This window comes from Zalophus californianus, chromosome 4 (genome assembly GCF_009762305.2).
Source record: "Zalophus californianus isolate mZalCal1 chromosome 4, mZalCal1.pri.v2, whole genome shotgun sequence".
NCBI classification, from domain to species: Eukaryota; Metazoa; Chordata; class Mammalia; order Carnivora; family Otariidae; genus Zalophus; species Zalophus californianus.
The window spans coordinates 95840935-95860910 of NC_045598.1; the positions used below are offsets into that span (position 1 = coordinate 95840935).

Below are 19976 nucleotides of genomic sequence, written 5' to 3' on the forward strand. Positions count from 1 at the left end.
TATTGAACAATGAACTCACCTACCTACTTCCATAGTTCAACTCCAAGAATTCTAGCAGACATATAACCTACTCTATTCCCCTGGCAAAAATGTGGTACAGTCTTAGCTGTAGAAATTAAAGGCCCCAGAGAGAAGATCTCTAAATGTTGCTATTTGGAGCTTTTCTTACAATGATATGGCCAGATTCCCTACCCAGTCATCAAATGGCCAATCCCACCTTTGTGCCCACAGTTTCTAACCAGTTTTGTACTAACACATATTTCAATATAAACAGATCACCAGACATTTGAAGAAAATACATAAACAAGATTAAAACAAAAAGAACTCGATGAAACAAACTACAAGAAAATTTCAAAACAATTACTAATATCATCAAAGAGATGAAAGATGATATTGCATCCATGAAACAGTAAGTTATTTAAATTAAAAAAAAAGAACAAGGTCTTAAATTCAAAACATTACAGTTGAAATAAATCAACAGGAGGAAAAGAAGATAGTTAAATCTCCCCAGAAAGAACAAAAAGACAAAGAATAAAAGGAAAAATTTAGAGGTTCAGCCAGGAGGCCTAATATCCAACTAATAAAAGTTTCAGGAAAGAAGAACAGCAGATACTGAGGTAAGGAAATTAACAAAGAAATAATACAAGAAAACTTACCCAAACAAAAAGATATGCATTTCCATATTGAGAAGGCCTAAATACTCATCAGAGTGAATATAAAAGGACTCATACCAATGAAATCTGAGAAAATCATGTGGGTTGGAGGTGGTCTTCAACTGTATTGATAACATTTTATTTCTTGGGTCAAGTGGTTAGAACACAGGTATCTTTATACCTCTATGTATGTCTGAAATATTTCACAGTAAATTAAAAAACAAAACCCAATTTAAAAAAAATCTCAAGGCGCATTATCCTCAGTATTCTGAAATAAGAGGTTTTAAAATAAGTTTCCAGAGAGGGGAAAAAAAACACCTAAAAATATAAGGACTCATTATGATACTGGATTTCTCAATAGCAGTACTAGAAGCTTAAATAAAGACACTTTGCCTTTATAAACCTCAAGGAAATGATCTCCAACCAAGAATGCCACACCTATCTGAACTACCCAAAATATGTAATGGTAGAATAAAGACTTTAAACACGTGAAATCTCATTTGAATCACTGAATTCGGTCAACAGAATAGTCATGGAATCCCAGGACATGAGAAAAGGCAAACAGAAATCCCAGGGCATCCATGTATAGGATACAGTGCACGCGCGCGCGCACACACACACACACACACACACACACACACACACACACACACACACACACATATATGTAGAGGATACCTCTACATATATTCCTGTTGCAACACTGTAATATTACAAAACTGTACACAACCTAAATGTATAAGAACAGGAGAATAGTGATATAATCACACAAAAAAATACCAAAAATAGCAGTTAAAATGAATGAACTAGAGTTACGTGTATCAACATAATTCTCTAAAGCAATGCTGAAGTGAACCAATCTGCAGAATGATACATGCAAAATACTATTTATAAAGTGTTAAATCATACAAAATAGTTTTATATAGTCTGTATGTTCATACATGTATAGCAAAATATTAGAAGGTGCATAGAGAAATCACAAATTCAGAAGAAAGATTTACTTCTGGGGAGAAAAAGAGCTTAGTATTTTATTATAAATGAAGGAAATATAAAGAATTCACTTAATATAATTTGCACTTTATATGGGAATGGAGAGGGAAAAGATTAAAGGGGTGGGGGTGTGTAAAGATCCTAAGCAAACGGATGCAGTTTCTTTTTCGGATGATGAAAAAGTTCTAGAAATGGATAATGGTGATGGTTGTATAACATTGTAAAAGCACTTAATGCCAATGAATTATACACCTAAAAATAGTTAAACAGTAATTTTGTTATCTATATTTTGTGACAATCCTAAGCAAAGTGAGGAGTGGAATCTAGAGCACAGGTGAAAGATTAGCTTTTGAGGAGGAGGTGGGATTTCTATTTTAACAGGAGGGAATACAGAAAAGATGTATACAGATAAAGAGTTTGAAGAACAAACAAGCAAGGTGACCAAAGAAAAGCAGCAAACTTCCCAATGTTGAGGGCTCACTGGCAGCCTTATGAAACCTTAAGAACAGACAAGTTCCTGAATAATTATCAAACCAAAAGTGATTTTCTAAAACATTTGTAGTATGTTGGGCGCCTGGGTGGCTCAGTCGTTAAGCATCTGCCTTCGGCTCAGGTCATGATCCCAGGGTCCTGGGATCGAGCGCCGCATCAGGCTCCCTGCTCCACGGGAAGTCAGCTTCTCCCTCTCCTACTCCCCCTGCTTGTGTTCCCTCTCTCGCTGCATCTCTCTCTGTCAAATAAATAAAACCTTTAAAAAAACAAAAAATTTGTACTATGTAGAGGTTAGACAAGATTATCTCTAAGAGCCCCTGGTTTATGATTTCTATGAAATTCTAAAAGGATGATCTACAGGTCAAATGAAGGAAAACACAGCAATGCTAGATGGTATATATTTTCAAAAGCTTCTTAAATTTGCCTGATCATAGGCTTTGAATCACCTGAGGTATTTATCTCAGGTCTCCCTCCACACCTAATCATAATTTCCAGGAGAGGAACCTGAGATTCTAAATATGTATTTGGAACCAGAAACCTCAGATTATTCTTAGGATCTGGCAAGTTTGAAAAACTCCGGCCTGGAAATGACACTCAAAAGCAAGGAACAAGTTGAGGAGACGAGTTATTAGGAGGACTAGAGGGAGGTGAGACTAAAGAACAGAAAAACTAAGTAAGCCTGCCATGAGAGCAAGAGACAGAATGCCAGAGAAAACTCAATTAGTAAAATCAGAAGGCAAAGAGGGAACGGAAAAGGATTGTGGAATCAAGGGAGAAAATGCCTGTTAACAAAATAGTGGTTAGCTTTGCATGCATTTAAAAAAATTCTTATGATATCCATAAAAGTTTAAGCCATTACATTTGAAACCACATATTGCTCTGTCAGTACTTTATATAATTCTTTAGATTAGAAACTTAACTTCATGGGACACCTGGGTGGCTTAGGCAGTTAAGCGTCCAACTCTTGGTTTCGGCTTGGGTCATGTTCTCTGGGTCCTGGCATTAAGCCCCGTGGGGCTCTGCACTCAGCAGGGAGTCGCTTGGGATTCTCTCCCTCTGCCCCTCCCCCGCTCATGTGCACACACCCTCTCTCTCTCTCACAAATAAGATCTTTAAAAAGAAACTTCACAGTTATCCTGTATCAACTGCTAAGAGTGAAATAAGCTCAACTGTGCTCCAAATACATACACTTTTTAATAAGGACAGTCATAAGTCAGTTAAAAACTTAGAAGATAGCAGTTTTATTCATAACTGCCAAAACTTGGAAACAACCAAGATGTCCTTCAGTAGGCAAATGGATAACTGTAGTATATCCAGACAAAATATTATTCAAAAAAAAAAAAAGAGCTATCAATCCATGAAAAAAAACATAGAAGAGCCTTAAATGCATATTATTAGGTGAAAGAAGCCAATTTGAAAAGGCTATATACTATTTGATTCCAACTATTTTACATTCTGGAAAAGGCAAAACTACGGAGACAGTAAAAAGATTAGTGTTTGCCCGGGGTTGGGAGAGGAAGGAAAGGATGAAGAGGCAGAGCACAGAGGATTTTTAAGATGCGAAAATACTCTGTGTACTACCATAAAGATGGATATATGTCATTATACATTAGTCCAAACCCATAGAAGTATACCACCAAGAATGAACTATAATGTAAACTATGGGCTTTGGATGATTATGATGAATCAATGTAGGTTCATCACCTGTAATAAATGTACCATGGGGAAGGTCGGGGGGGGCGGTGTGGATGTTAATAATGAGGAAGTCTGTGCACAGATGGGGGCAGAGAGTATACAGGAAATCTCTGTACCTTCCCCTCAATTTTGCCATGAACCTAAAACTAATCTAAAAAAGAAATTCTTAAAAACACACACACAAACACACAAAACACTTAGAAGAACATAAAGTCAGAAATACACTATATGGACATGCCCCCCCCCCACCCAAGTGAAGGGTAATTATTCTACAGAACTCATGTTTTAGGAAGAAGCCTGATTGGTTTTTTTGTTTTTTAAAGATTTATTTATTTATTTATTTGACAGAGAGAGAGACACAGCGAGAGAGGGAACACGAGCAGGGAGAGTGGGAGAGGAGAAGCAGGCTTCCTGCGGAACAAGGAGCCCGATGCGGCGCTCGATCCCAGGACCCTGGGATCATGACCTGAGCCGAAGGCAGATGCTTAACGGCTGAGCCACCCAGGCGCCCCAAAGCCTGATTGTTTAAAAAACAGAAAGGAAAGAGCTAGCCAGCAATCTTCCTTAACTTTGTGATCTGTGAATAGAAAGGCATTCCTACTTTAAAACACACAGTGAAAAAGCAGAGTGAGTCAAAATGAGTTTATTATAAGCTGTACGTAGAATGAGAGGAAAAAGAGATCGAAACCTACCATTCCTATGCTGGTTTATTTTATAAAGCCAGCTACTTAAAACATTTATTTCTCCTTTTATATAACACACTGATGTGTAGTTCATAAAGAGTTTCTCAGTTATTTAACATCTACAAAGCACTCTTCTAGTTCGACTCTCTTAATTAGTACTACCAATTCACCATAAAATGTTAATTATATTGATCAAAGATGAGGAGCACCTAATAAACCCATTTGAGGCCTTACCACAACACACAATGAAGAAATAACATTTGCTGATTTTCTCTGGAACAAAAGACATTACCCTTTTATAGTAATAAAAGTAATATTTGTAAGAACTTCCACCACCACCTAAAGTTAAAGATCTATGATCCTCAGTAAAAGACTTCAACATTGTATGTATACAGAAATTTTTTTTAAGCAGAACTTAAAATATGCACATCTGTCAGATAAAGAAAACAAAATCTGGGTGCCTGGGTGGTTCAGTTGGTTAAGCGACTGCCTTCAGCTCAGGTCATGATCCTGGAGTCTCAGGATCGAGTCCCACAACGGGCTCCCTGCTCAGCAGGGAGTCTGCTTCTCCCTCTGACCCCCCCCCCATGCTCTCTCTAAAATAAATAAATCTTTAAAAAAAAACAAAAAACAAAATCTTATCATGATAGATAGGCTTTTTTAATCAATTGCCTCTCTCGCCAGCACATACATATACACACCCTTCAATTACCTAGTCACTCTAAGGTGAAAATAATCTCAATGGCAATATTTAAAACAACTCCTCCTTTAATTTCACTATACTTTTAGTGTTTTAGTGTTTCTTCGTGTTGCTTTGGCTTGCAATTCCTGTATAGAATTTACAGTCTATAGCCTTGCCGGCTCATGACCAGCAGTATCAGCATCACCTGGAAACTCATCAGAAATGCAGACTATAAAGCCCAAACCCAGACCGATAAAATCAAACTCTGCATTTCATATACACATTAAAACTTGCTAACCCTCACCTGTAGGATTTAATTCCACTCAGTGACAGAAGAAAAAATAATTCCTCTTTGAAGATCTGCCACTATTTAACCTTTGGGAAGGTCATAACCAAAATGTGACCTTCTTCATCTGTAAAATGAAGGGTTGGAAATGGCCCCCACCTACTCTAAAATCCTGTTAGTCCATAAGATGGCTGGAAGACTATTATAATTGCAAGACATAGCACCTAACCAAAAAAATCCTAAATTATACTTATTCCTAAAACATATATATATTTTAGGGAGAAACAGATTTCTAAGTGGACACTAATTTTTTTCTTCATTAACCAACCAAAAGATTCCACAAACTTTTTAGTCAAAATTGTTACTTAGCCAATGATTATTTAAAACTTAATCAGATCTGAATAATCCTACAAAATTATAAAAATACCATACATATATGTGTTAATACATATGTAGTTCTTTAGATTAGAAACGCAACTTTACTAAGTTATCCTGTATCAACTGATGAACGTAATCAAATTTGAGGATCAGCTTGGTGCTTCAGTTGATATTTATCATGAACTTATTACCTCCGTTGGTGTTAGGATATTTGAGTTTTACAGAATACGGAAAGAAAAAAAAAAACACCTTTATGTGCATCCTAACTTTGCCACCACAATTTAAAAATATAAAAATAACAGAAGCTATAATTATTCCTGCACAAAACAAGCCTACATTTTCCTTCCTTCAACTACTGCAGATAAGTTCTAAAGGAGTGCTTCCCATACCTTAATGTGTATATGAATCACCTGCAAATCTTGTTAAAATGCAGAATCTGATTCAGAAGATGTGGGCAGGGGTCTGAATGCCAAGTTCATACACAGAGAAAGTAGTAAGCTTCTAAAAAAGCCCCATAAATAATAGTATTTAGCCATGGTTTGCATCTTGATAAGCACTGGTTTCCAATTAAATTCCTAATTGAGCAACTTCACATTTTCGCCTTATCTTACTTGATCCCTCCTATGAACGTGATACTTAATTACTCCATCATTCTTAAAACCTAGAAAATTTGTATCCTCATTTTCCTTCTACCTTTCTTCTTGATCTTTCCCACGTTCCTCATACTTACATGTGGGTGCATCACAGGATTCCATTCTTAGCTTCATCTCTTTTCCACTCTAATGCTGTGCCTGGATCACCTATATGCTAATGGATCTAATTGCTGCATTTCCAGCCTACATATGTCTCCCAGTCTTAGATCCACACATTCAACTACCTAATAGATGTTTCTAACCTTTAGTCTTCACAGGCACTTCCAACACAAAGTATCTCTAACTGAACTCTTCATCAACACCTTCCACCCCTAGAAACCAGCTTTTTCAACCCTGTATTAACTTCGTGACCAGCACCCACCATCTGCCCATCTGTATAAACCATATTTTAAAACTCTATCCTTCTCCCTCACCAAACTGCAATTAATCCCATCTTCTAATTATTTCTCAAATTTCATTCCTTCCTCTCTAGTGTATCATTTGTGACATGGATCATTTCTGACTTGGTTACCATAGTAACCTAGCCAGTCTTCTTGCTTCCAATCTCATTTTCGTCCTCAATCTCATCCTTCACATTCCTATGTAATCTTGGCAAACATAACTTGATAGTACTCCCCTACGAAAATTCACCAATGATTTCCCCATTACCTTTAGGAAAAAGTACTAACTTTCTTTCGGCACATCATATAAAGCTCTTCACCATCTTGATTTTTTTTTCTCGTCTCAATTCCCACCACCCCTCAACAGTCAACATGTACTCTTGCCATGTCAGGCTAGCTGCAGCTCCCTGAAAGTACCACATTCTCTAATGTCTCTGTGTGTTTGCATAGGCTGTTTTTCCTTTGCTTAAAATGCCCTTATTAAGCTAAGTACTAATCTTCTTTTAAGACTCTACTCAAGCATCACATGCTTTAAACTGCCCCTTCTAATCACCTCAAGTCTGTTAGGTAACACCGCAAACTGTGCTCCCTCTATTACACGGTTTTCCCTATGCAGCATACTTCTATTCGAATACTTAGCAAATTGTATTATAATTGCTGGTCTATTCATCTCCACCAGACTGAGCTCATCAATTAGTCCTTTTAGGAACAGAATGTCCAGTACATGGTTTGCTGAGGGGCACCGGGTGGCACAATCGCTTAAGTGTCCTGCTCTTGGTTGTGGCTCAGGTCGTGATCTCAGTGTCCTGGTATCAGGCCTTGCATGGGGCTCCGCGGAGTCGTCAGACTCTCTTTCCCTCTTCCTCTGCCCCTCCCTGCTGCATGCTCACTCACTCATTCTCTCTCTCTCAAATAAATAATCTTTAAACAATAAATGAAAAATAAGTGTTTGCTAAATAAACTACCTTGAAATAATAGTCATGAATAATTATCATGGCTACATATTTGAACTATAAATAACTTCCAAAAACTGTCCAAGGTAACAAAAGTTTCTTCAGTTTCTTCATAGGCTTAACAGAACTTTAAAAGACTTCATTAAACAAAGAAGTCCAAAATATTTAAGGTATTCACTTAATTCCCAACAATCTAAAAGTATTTGTTAAAAATTAACAGCCTTCTCAATACTGTGTTAAACTAAGATTATTTTAATTTCACTAACGACTGGTAGACAAATAAAAGCACTGGTCTCTTTTCCAATGGCTGAAGTAAAGAAGTGTGGTAAAATGAAAGGCATATTGTTCAGGTGGCCTAGGTTAGCACTGTGACTTCCTACTTACTAGCTACGTGAACTTGGATAACAATGAACATCTCCAGGCTTCAGTTCCTTCAAAGGAAAACAGAGATAAAATTGCTTACCTACACCATAGGTTGTTTCAAATATTGTTATGAATATGAAAATATTTCTATAAACCATGAACTGCTAAATAAATGTCAACTATTGTGTTAGCTTCCATACTAACAACTGCCAAATATTTGACAGGTGCAAATTTAAAGTTCCATGGACTACTTCAACCTCCATACCCACCCCATACTTCTCCAACGACTGAAAATTCATAAATAAAATTAAGTTCTAGGATTACCACAGCACAAGACTTAGTCAGTAGTCCTCAATATTCTTATCTGGTTGAAGGCGTAAAGATATCTAATTTAATAATAATCTCAGATGTTCTTAAGAAGAGGTTTTTTTTATAAATCTCAAAGTAAATCTCAAGGTAAGTTGTTGGTACAGTCATTTAAATTTCAGCTCCATTTTAAAAAATTAATCGGAGGACAAAAATCAGCAGGGAATATGTAGAGATACCTTCTTTTATTAACTATTTAGATTGGGTACTATTGACAAATAAGCTTGATCTACTATAGACTCACTAACATGAAAGTTAAAAAGCCACCACTACAAAACCAAGACTTTTTTTCACCCGTATTTCTGGCTTATTTCTCAGATATGCTTGTTGGTCTATCAATCAGAAGAGAAAATTTGCTGCATTTTCTAAACTAAAAAAGTGATGAAGCATGTTAATTCTGCTCTCAGCAATATCTTTCTTTGTTAAATAGGGACTTACGGGGATTATGGCCTATATCAGGAAAACTGTTTTTTGTCCCTTCTCTGCAATATTTATAAAAATAGGATTCTTAACCTTCAAAGGGCAAAACTCCTTAAAAAAAAAAAAAAGTAAAAGAAAATCTACTACAAAAGTCAGCACTTCGGTACCTGATTGTGGTAACAAGGCCAAAATCCAAGACGAAGCCCTTTATTGCACATCGTGTTCCAACGTCTTGGGCAGCCCCATCTTGCGACCTCTCCAGACTGGCTGCTCCTGTTCTCTCTACTGCAGAGAGAACTTCAATTAGAGAAATTCTGAAGCTCATGAATCTAAACTGGATACTCCCCTCACTGGAGGCAAGGATGGCAAGAATCATTAAAAAGATTCAAGTCAGAAGAGGTTTCAAATAAATCCAAGTGGCTTGAAACCACTATAATGCAGGCAGCTGAGAGTCTTATTAAGCAACAGTCTATTTACCTAAAAAAAAAAAAAAATCTTAAGAAAAAGAATGGCAGCAAATTATTAGATAACCTGAAAAAACAGGTTATATAATCATAAATCTCTAAAAAGTAAAATATTCTCCACTAAACTTGTGTTGAATTTGTATCTATGATACCAACTTATAGCTGACCATTCATGTTTATAATCCTTATGAGAAAAGGAGGTAAGAAAATAACTAGGACATGTTATTAACTTCTTTCTGTGCCCTAAAATAACTCATTGAAAAAATGGTCAAAAACCAGTGGTTAGGAAGGAGAGATTTCCCTGCTGACTTAAGCCTAGCTGCCCAAGCAAGGCTTTAGAAAAGGTCTTCACCTACAACAGTGCATAGGCAGAAGGAGCAGAGGCTATGGCGGTCTTCCTAGTGACACTTCCAAGTCACGTAAACGGGGTATGTTTCTGGGATAGACTGCCAACAAGTTACTGAAAGAAACAAAGCCGGCAAAAACCTGGCAAATAAACAGGCCAATGCCCTCGTGTGTTTATGACATAAGTAGTCTTAACTAAAGTTACCTTGATGCTACCAGATCGAAATCACATCCTCTATACTAACAGTACCTGATTTCTGAAAGACTGGATTCGTTTTCAAGCTGGTTTTCCATAAAGACTTGTAATGATGTATAACATGTATAAAGCATTTCTTAGACCAAGCAAGTAACAAGCTACATCCCAAAGAACCAGCAATTAAGATTTTTCAATTAGAGCAATAAACTAACGCTCTGAATCACCTTTACCACCATGAATTTTTATCAAAAGTGTGCTGGTATGTGCAAATGAAACAGAATGAGGTTAATACTGTCAAGAAGCTGTATTTACTAAACAATTTAACAATGATTTTATCTTACCTGAGTGTGAAAATTTGAAATGGTGGTTGTTTCGATATCTTTCTTGCCCAGAATCTCCATTTTCACAGGAGTGTTGGGGAAATTAAAAGCAAAGTAGTCCAAGAAGTCTGGGAGATAAGCAGCCGCTCCATGCACTATTGCTAAAGCATAGTAAGCAGCATTTTTCTCATTTTCACTGAATGTCAAAGCAAGAAACTCCTCAGAAAATCTCTCCATCTCCATTGGAGACAAAAATGAGAGTTCATCCATGTAAGCATGAAGGACAAGTGCACCACCATTGGACTGGTGTTCCTCGTGAATAAAGTTGCTAAATTTAGTACCTGTTTTTAAGAAATTTCTACGAATAGAATGTTCCTGGTGAGTCATAAAAGGTGTTTGTACTCCCTGGGGTACCCGATATTCTTGCATGCCCAAATTTAATCGGCACAGCTGTTCATCTTTCAGATACCTGAAGGACTCCTTATTAACTCCTGAAGTGCTATTTATTTGTCCTTGGGTGAGGATTTCCTTACTGATGCGGGTCAGGCCAGCACAGACGGTTTGTACTTCCTTATTGTACATTTTAAGGCGTCTTCCTCGCATATCTTCTCGGTGTTTCTTTTTCTTTTTCTTCTTTATTTTCTTCAAGACAAAATCATCAGCTCTCTGGGTTTTACCATTTTCATCTGGTGTTTCTGGCCACAATAATTAAAAAGAAGTTAGTTGCTAGGCCTAGTGTCAACATATAAACTTCTTACGGTATTTGATCTCAAATTAAATGGCCTATTCTCAGTTTCTCTGAATTTGCCATGACAACTTACATGTTTATAAAATGAGACAAAGATCTTAGAATACGGTAATATTCAGGGTTGAAAACTATGCTAAAAAGTAGACAATGAATATGTAAGCATATAATTTAATACGACTTGCAATGAAAAGTAAAGGAAATATCCACGTAATTTCACATCTGCCATACTGTACGGAACATCTCTTCAGTAACCACTGTAAAATCTAAACTGAAGCTTGTCATATTTTGCTATGATACATACAGGTAAATCAAACAAAGGCAAAGTAAGCTGTAAGACACCATTTTACCTACCAAACTGGATTGACTTTTCTTTTTTTGGCATTCTCATATACTGTTGTTGGAAGTATAAATCGGTACAAATTCCAAGGAGGGCAATTTGGCACCCACCAAAATGGATGTGTACACCAAAAGCCTTGCAGATATTTGTAATTATCAGACCCAGAAATTCCACTCCCAAGTAAAAATTACCTAAGAAAATAACTGAAGATACACAAAAATATCCATGACAGTTATTTAGGGACTCCCCCTTAAATGTCTATCCTAAGTAACAGGATGTTGATTAAACTCTGGTACTTACATACTGACAAAATACTACCCAGCCATTACAAGTTATATTATAAATGAAAAGAACTGATGAATTACAAGGTTACAGAATGCTTACATTGCCAATCTTCCAAGAAGCATTCTCTAACAAGTCATCTCTACCCAGTTCGGATAGCTATTCTTACCCTGTGCTTCCTTAGCGCTGTACTTCCCCTTCCTCTACCACAGAACTTACCACATTCTATGTTATCACATAGCTAATTTTCTACCTCTCCTCTAGACTGTAAGCAATCTAAGGTCAGAAATATATATCTTACCTTTCTTTCCAGGGCATCTAATGTGATATACTCTGATCCCATGTTTATAATATTAAACAATCAAACATTTATTAAGTACCCACTAAGTGCCAGGGACATTTCTGGGCACTAGGGGGATATGGTGCTAAGACAGACATAACCCCCATTCTCTTGGACTTTACAATCTAGTTTGGCAAGAAAAACAAAATATCAGTAAGCTACTCTAGGTGCTGAGGAAACTTCCCTTCGGGAGGTAACATTTAGGCTGATTCCTAAATAATAAGACAAGCCAGGCATGTTTTCTAGGGAAAAATATTCCAGGGAGAAGCAAAGAACCTATAGAGAGGAAAAAGTCTGATGGATGTACATATGTTTTGTACATATATTACACAGAAAAGTACCTGAAGAAATACACATCAAAGTGTTAATGGTAGTTATCTAGGCTGGTAGGATTATAAATATCTAGATGTTTTCTTTTTTGCTTACCTGTATTTTCTAATTTTCTACAGTAAACACATACTACATCTATAATTAAAAGTTTATTTTTAATTTTTAAGGGATTATCATGGATTGACAAACCCAAAATAGAACAGCATCGCTCATTTACCAGTTCGAAAATATATCTAGCAAGAAATCTTATTAGGATTAAGTATCAGGTATTTCAAGTTCGATGTGGTATTTACTATATAGAATTTGTCCACCCAACAATTGTATTTCTGACATGATTCAAGTAATTCAGTGTTAAGACAGATACTTCAACTGATCCTATGACTACACCTAGGAAGAACAAATTCAATAAAATTTACAGTAAATAATTTACTTGGCATAATTTGCAAATATGATAGTTGCAGGACTCTATACAAAATCATTCCAAATCACCAAAATTTGCAAGTTGTGAAAAACTTCTGAAGAAAATATTTAAAAGTATAAGTCAGAGACTTTAAAGTGTATAGATACCAAATGACTTTCATTCTGTTTAATGTTTTTAAACAAAAAGACTTTAAACCCTTCATTTGCAAACATCACTTATAATTAAACTGAGATCATATAGCAAAATATAGATGTAATCAGACTGCTTAAATTGCCAAGAGAGAAAGAGCAGTCCATCTTTTATTCTGTATACACCTAAATCTTTGAGATTTTGTTAAAACACTTATAGTAACAGTCATTTATATTTCTTACCAAACAAAATTAATCTAAATGCTTTTCCCACATTAAAAATCGGTAATTTAGGCAATTCTCCCAAGCAACTAAATGTTAATGCCATTAAATACAAAGGTTAGACCAATTTTAAAAGTCATCTAATTACCCTCTGCTAAATGTTTTAGCAATTTCACAGGGAAAAAAAAAAAAAAGAAAGAAAGAAAGAAAAGAAACTATCTCTGAATAGATCTGTTATTTTAAGCTTCAGAGGAGGTATTTGGTATGCAGAAGATGAATTGTGACCTAGATCTGCCACTGAAATTAACACCACCAAGGAGCTGCCTTGATTGTAACACATTTTCTATATTACTATCAGCTTACCAATGGTTTTTCTAACATGGCCAAGTCTCTGTGGGTTTTATTCCAAACTCATTTATATGAGAACCACTCAAATCATCAAACACAGGCCCATCAAAAAAACCATGGTACAAGGAAATGAAAAGGACCTTAAATTGATTGTAATCTCATATTTCAACATGATAAAGGTTTAAAATATGAAATAAATGTCAATCTATCTCATTAATCCTGTTTTTCAAATTTTGATTCTTAACTAAGGCTAAATATAGAAAGCTCACCTTTGTTTATAGAGAAATTTTAGACTACTTGTGTCATACCAGCTAATGAATTTCAATGAATAAACAAAATTTACCTCTGAGTTACTGTGATGACAACTAACTGAAAATGGCATATACATATACAAAGTCATTAAAGATTATTACAGTAAGTTAGCCCTGTTGCACTATGAGAATATCAAGGTTGCCTTGCCTTGAATTAAAAACACTAATTAAAAGTCAATGTCTTTGCAATATAAATGTATCAAATCAGTATGTTGTACACCTTACACAATGTTTTTTGTCAATTATATCTCAAAAAAAAAAGAACAAAAAAAACAATGTCTAAAGTTTTCACAATCTTTCCATTCCTGGTTGACTTAGCTTTCCAACAGAGAACATATTCAGGAGGCAACGTTTTGAGTATTTCCCTACAGCGCAAAAGCTAAAATTTATTGACATCAGTTTACAGAAAAGCCAAACCACTCTATTATCTGTGATTAAGGAAAGCTTTCACATACCAAACTGTAAGAGCAAACATAAAGAGAAGTATGTTAAGTCTACAGAGGAAGATACATTTATCTGAGAAACAAATTGCTGTCTTAAAAAAAAAAAAAAGAGGGTCGTTCTAACTGTAACTAAATTAATGCATGACACTATCAATAAAAGCCCATGTCCGTTGAGTCATGAATGGATAAAGAAAATGTGGTATACGTATACGCACACACGCACACACACACACCATGGAATATTACTCAGCCATCAAAAAGAAAGAAATTTTGCCACTTGCAACTACGGATGGAGCCAGAGTGTATTATGCTAAGTGAAGTAAATCAATCAGGGAAAAACAAATACCGTACGATTTCACTCATGTGTGGAATTTAGGAAAACAGAAGAGATGAACGTATGGGAAGGGAAAAACAAGAGAGAGAGGGAAGCAAACCATAAGAGACTTAGTGACAGAGAACAAACTGAGGTTTGAGGGAGGGAAATGGGTGGCGGATGGGCTAAATGGGTGATGGGTATTAAGGAGGGTACTTGTGATGAGCACTGGGTGTTCTATGTAAGTGATGAATCACTAAATTCTACACCCGAAACTAAAATAAAATAAAATCCTCATATGTGCTAATATTATCAACTATCAAATAGCATCATTTATTTATATCACTACTTAAAGTTCTCATTAATGCAAAAAAAATTAGCTTTTTCTATCACAAAACTTAAATTCGTATCACCATTCTCACACTTGAATCGTAACTTAGAACCAAAAGAAATGTAATATCCTCAATTTTTAAAACTCATGGTTTTAAAACATTTTCAAAGCAAGTACAATGTTTTATATTTTATTAATCATAATAAAGAAAAGGGCTGAAGTTGCTTCCTGAAAAGAAATTTTTTAGTCTTCCTGGGGATCCTTCCCATCCCATATAAAAACCCGACTAAAAAGGCCACCGTACGTTCAGAACGCTGCCTGACTCCACCCCTCACCCCTCCACGGCACGGTGGGAAGAGTGGCTGGCTGAATTCCTATCCCTGTCCTTGTACTTCCTCCCGAAATATTACCTTTGCAACTTAATTTCTTTGTACCTTGTTCCTCATTGGTAAAATGGGGGAAAGTAACAGCACCTCCTCATAAAATCAGTGAGCAGGGTAAACGAAACAGAGCACATAAAGTACTTAAAATAGTCCTAGAATATAACAAATACTCAATACACGTTAACTACTATTACCCCAAAACAGCTGGATTGTAGAGGCAGCAGAGATGCTATAGGAGCTCTAGGAGTAGGTGCTTTACAGTTAGAGAGACCTAGCTTAATGTCCCAGCCCTACTACTTACTGCGTAGGGTCTCTGGGAACACTCATTAATCTCTTTAAACTTCCATTTTCTCGTCTTAACGTTAATTCTAGTATCTATCTCACAGAGCTATCGTTCAGGGTTAAATAAGACAATAAACATAAGGGCCTCATCACAGTACTAAGCACACAATAAGTGCTCTTTATTATCTTTAAGTGCACACTAAGTGCATCTTTATTATCATTTTCACAATATTTAATACATTCCTTGAAATTATTGGCAGTAACTCTGACATACCAAAACTAGAGACAGAAATTACTGACCTGGACTACAATGTAGTATGCCCATAAAAAGGACAAAAATCTCTGAAAGAGGGAAGAAAATTATTCACCAAGGGTCTACTTGGTATCATATATGCTATCTCATTTTAATTGTCAAACAAACCAGTGATGTAGATACGTTAAGTCCATTTTATAGGGAAGAAAACAGCTTGAAATAAGATATGTTACTTATTGTAGGCCACAAAACAAGCAGGTGAGAACCAAGATTCAAACGCTCTCCTTGTCTGATTCCAAAACTCAAACTCTTCCCATACACTATTACACTACACTCTTCCTTTCTGCCTTCTCTCTCAACTCTGAGACACTCCCTTGAGATGACCAACTAAAATTATCTGGTTACAATTAATGGACTTGAAAAGGAGGAGGAGGACCTACAATAATCTCCAATAAAGGGAGCATTACTTTATTCAACAAATATTTTACTGAGTGCCCATTACATGATAACTCTGCATGATCACAAAGATGGCATTATTTACATTATGCAAAAATTTCATGCCCTAAAGGGGCATGTGTGAAGGAACATGTCTTTCAGCACAATGATCTATCTCAGAGATTGGCAAACTTTTTCTATAAGGAGCCACATAGTAATAAGTTTTAGCAGCCCACATAGTCTATCTCAGCTACTCTACTGTTCTAGTGTGAAAACTACCACAGACAATATATTTGAATGAGTGGAGTGATGTTCCAATTTATTTCTGGACAACAAATTTAAATTTCTTATGATTTTCACATGTCATGAGGTTTTCTTCAACCATTTAAAATGTAAAGACCATCTTATTTGACAAGTCATACAAAAACAGGCAGTGGAACTGATTTTTTACAAATATGTAGCAGTAATCCAATGGAGGAAGAAAAGTCTTCAATGAAGGTGCTGGAACAACCGGAAACATGAACCTCAACCTAAACACCTCACACCTTTCACAAATAACTCAAATGAATCACAGATTCAAATGTAAAAGTTACCATTATAATACTTTTTAGGAAAAAAAATAAATGAAAATCTTTGGGACCTAGGCCTTGAGACCTTAGATTTGACACCAAAAGCATGATCCATAAAAGAAAAAAATAATTAGACCTCAACAAAATTTACAACTTTTGCTCTGTGAAAGACCGTGTTAAAAGGAGGGAAACACAAGCAACAAAAGTGGGAGGAAATATTTGCAAACAATATATCTGACAAAGGACCCATACCTGTAATATACAAAGAATTCTCAAAAGTCAGTGGTTAAAAAAAAAAAAAAAAAAAAAAAAGCAAACAATTCAGTTAGAAAATGGGCAAAAGACATAAAGAGACATTTTACTGATGAAGATATATGGCCAGCAAATGATGACCAAAAAAAGATGTTAAATATCACTAGCCACTAGGGAAATGCAACTTAAGTCCATGACGAGGTAATACTTATTACACATCTATTAGGACAGATAAAATAAAAATAGTAACAATACCAGATACTGGCAAGGATGTGGAGAAAGTGGAAATCTTCATACATTGCTGGTGGGAATGTAAAATTGTACAGACATTTTAGAAAACAGTTTGGTTATAACTTACAAAAAACAAAAAAACACCTAAACATACATTTTTATGACCCAGCAATTGCATTCCCAGAGAAATAAATGAAAATTTACAACCACACAAAGACCTGAACATGAATGTTCATAGAAGCTTTATTCTAATAGCCAAACTGGAAACAGCCAAAACATTATTCAGGTGAATGGTTAAACTGTGGTATATCTATAACATAGAATACTACTCAGCAATGAAAAGGAGTGAGCTATTAATACATATAACTTGAATGGATCTCAAGGACATCATGCTGAGTGAAAAAAGCCTCAAAAAATCACATACTGTATTACTCCATTTACAACATTCTCAAAATGATAAGAGAGTTATAGAACAGATTAGTGGTTGTTAGAGGTTAGGGAAGGTGGGGAGACAGAGTTGGTACCTAAGACTTTCAAGAGATTAGCAAAAGGGGGATCTCTGCGGTGATGGAATAGTTGTGGATCTTGACTGCAGTGGTGGTTAAACTAATCTACAGGTGATAAAATGGCACAGAATTATACACACACCATTGTACCAATGTCAATTTCCTGGTGTGGATATCATACAATAATTATGTAAGATATAACCATTGGGAAAAACTAATGAAGGGTAAAAACTTCTCTGCACTGTTTTTGCAATTTCCTGTGAATATATAATTATCTCAAAATAAAAAGTTAAAATAGTTTCTGAAAATCTTAAGGGTAAGGGAGGGAAGACATAACTCTGTAAATAACAAGGGTCTAGCCACTCTCCTTATTAATCTTAAGAGTTGTTTCAAGGACAAAGTTTGATAAAATAACAAAAGGTCGTTTTAAAAGCACCTAATATCAGCCACCGTTTTAAGTACTTTCCACATATTGCCCCATGTAATCTACATAATAATCTTGTAAAAGAGATACTAGAACCCCATTGTACAGACAGGAAAACTGAAGCTGAAAGAGGTTATTTGCCCATGATCAAACAGTAAGCAGTAGAGCCACAAGTTAAACTTAGACTGACTCCAGAGGCATGCCTCCTGCACACCACTGTAACAAGCATAAAGATGTTCAGCGAAAAAAGTAAAGATGTCCACCAAAATGTGTGCAAAAGCCTGGATTAAACAAAGTTAAGCCAGTTTGTTTTCTGTAGGGTTCTCAGAATTTTTAAAATGCCAGTATATGTCATATATCTAGAAGGCTATAGTATACAGTGTTCCCCCCCATGTATAAGGCCAGGGAGCTCTTTTCCTGCAGAATACATAATCCAACAGTCCCTCACTCAGAAGTTAAAATGTTTAAACTAAACTTATTATGGTGATCCTTCCACAATACATACAAAAATTGAATCATTATGTTGTATACTTGAAACTAATATAACATTGTATGTCTACTGTATTTCAATTAACAACAACAAAAAAAGTAAGATGTTGAAATTACTCCACTTCTTCACATATTGGCAAACGGCAAATGCTTCAAGCTGCGCTGTCCAATATGGTAGCCACTAGCCAAAAGAAACTATTATGAACTAAATAAAATTAAAAATTCAGTTCCTCAAGGGCGCCTGGTTGGCTCAGTTGGTTAAGCGACTGCCTTCGGGTCAGGTCATGATCCCAGGGTCCTGGGATCGAGCCCCACATCGGGCTCCCTGCTCGGCGGGGAGCCTGCTTCTCCCTCTGCCACTCCCCCTGCTTGTGTTCCCTTCTCTCTCTGTCTCTCTCTCTGTCAATTAAATAAATAAAATCTCTAAAAAAAAAATTTCATTTAAAAAAAAAAATTCAGTTCCTCAATTATACCAGCCACATTTAAGTCTTCAAGACTTATTTCAAGGGCCACATATGACTAATGCTACCATATTGGACAGCACAGATATAGAACATTTCCATCACTGGAGAAAGTTCTGTCAGACAGCACTGAGTTAAAGGTTTGTTTTTGTTTGTTTTTTAAAGAACATGGGGCCTGTGGAATCCTCAGAGAAGCACACTGTATTATACATGTAATTGCCACTATCCCACCATAAAAAGGGGCTAGGTCAGAAATTTTTGATGGAGCTGGCTACTGCCATTCTAATGCCAAGGCATGGGGAAGGGGTAAGCAAAGAAGGGGAAAAAGGAAATACCATAAAAAAAAAAAAAAAAAGAAAGAAAGAAAGGAACAACAAGCCGCTGGGGGAGGATGCTTGAACTGGGATTCAAGATCTGGGTTCTACTCCCTATTACACCAATTATTCATTAAAATAATTTTTTTTAATGTTTGTACTTGGTACTAATTAACTGGGACTTAATTAGACAAGTCTCTTCACTACTTTGGGCCTGGGTTTCCTCTTCCACAATATAAATTTGAATTGGTTGATCTCTAAGATTCCCTCTACCTCTGTATGGTTAAAACACACACACACAAGAAATGAGAAGATGAGAAATAAAAGACAGCAAGATCACTGCATACTGGTGGTGGAAACTGGCAGTCCTGTCAGATTGGCACAAGTTTTATTCTTCAAAATAACATCTGGACACCACCAAAGGAAGAAAAATTTCATTCAATAAATATTTATTGAGCAATTATTTGCAACAAACTGCATTATTTGGATGTGGCACCACAAAAA

At 36.0% G+C, this 19976-nt stretch overlaps 1 protein-coding gene across 2 annotated transcripts in view; it reads right to left on the reverse strand.

Moving 5' to 3' along the window:
• The window catches only part of RSBN1 (round spermatid basic protein 1), a 54003-nt gene that overhangs the window by 32063 nt on the left and 1964 nt on the right, over window positions 1-19976 (reverse strand). For both annotated transcript variants that reach the window (XM_027610151.2, XM_027610162.2), the window contains exon 2: window positions 10341-11014. In XM_027610151.2, coding sequence (XP_027465952.1) covers window positions 10341-11014 — 674 coding nt within the window. The remainder of the gene's footprint in view (window positions 1-10340; window positions 11015-19976) is intronic.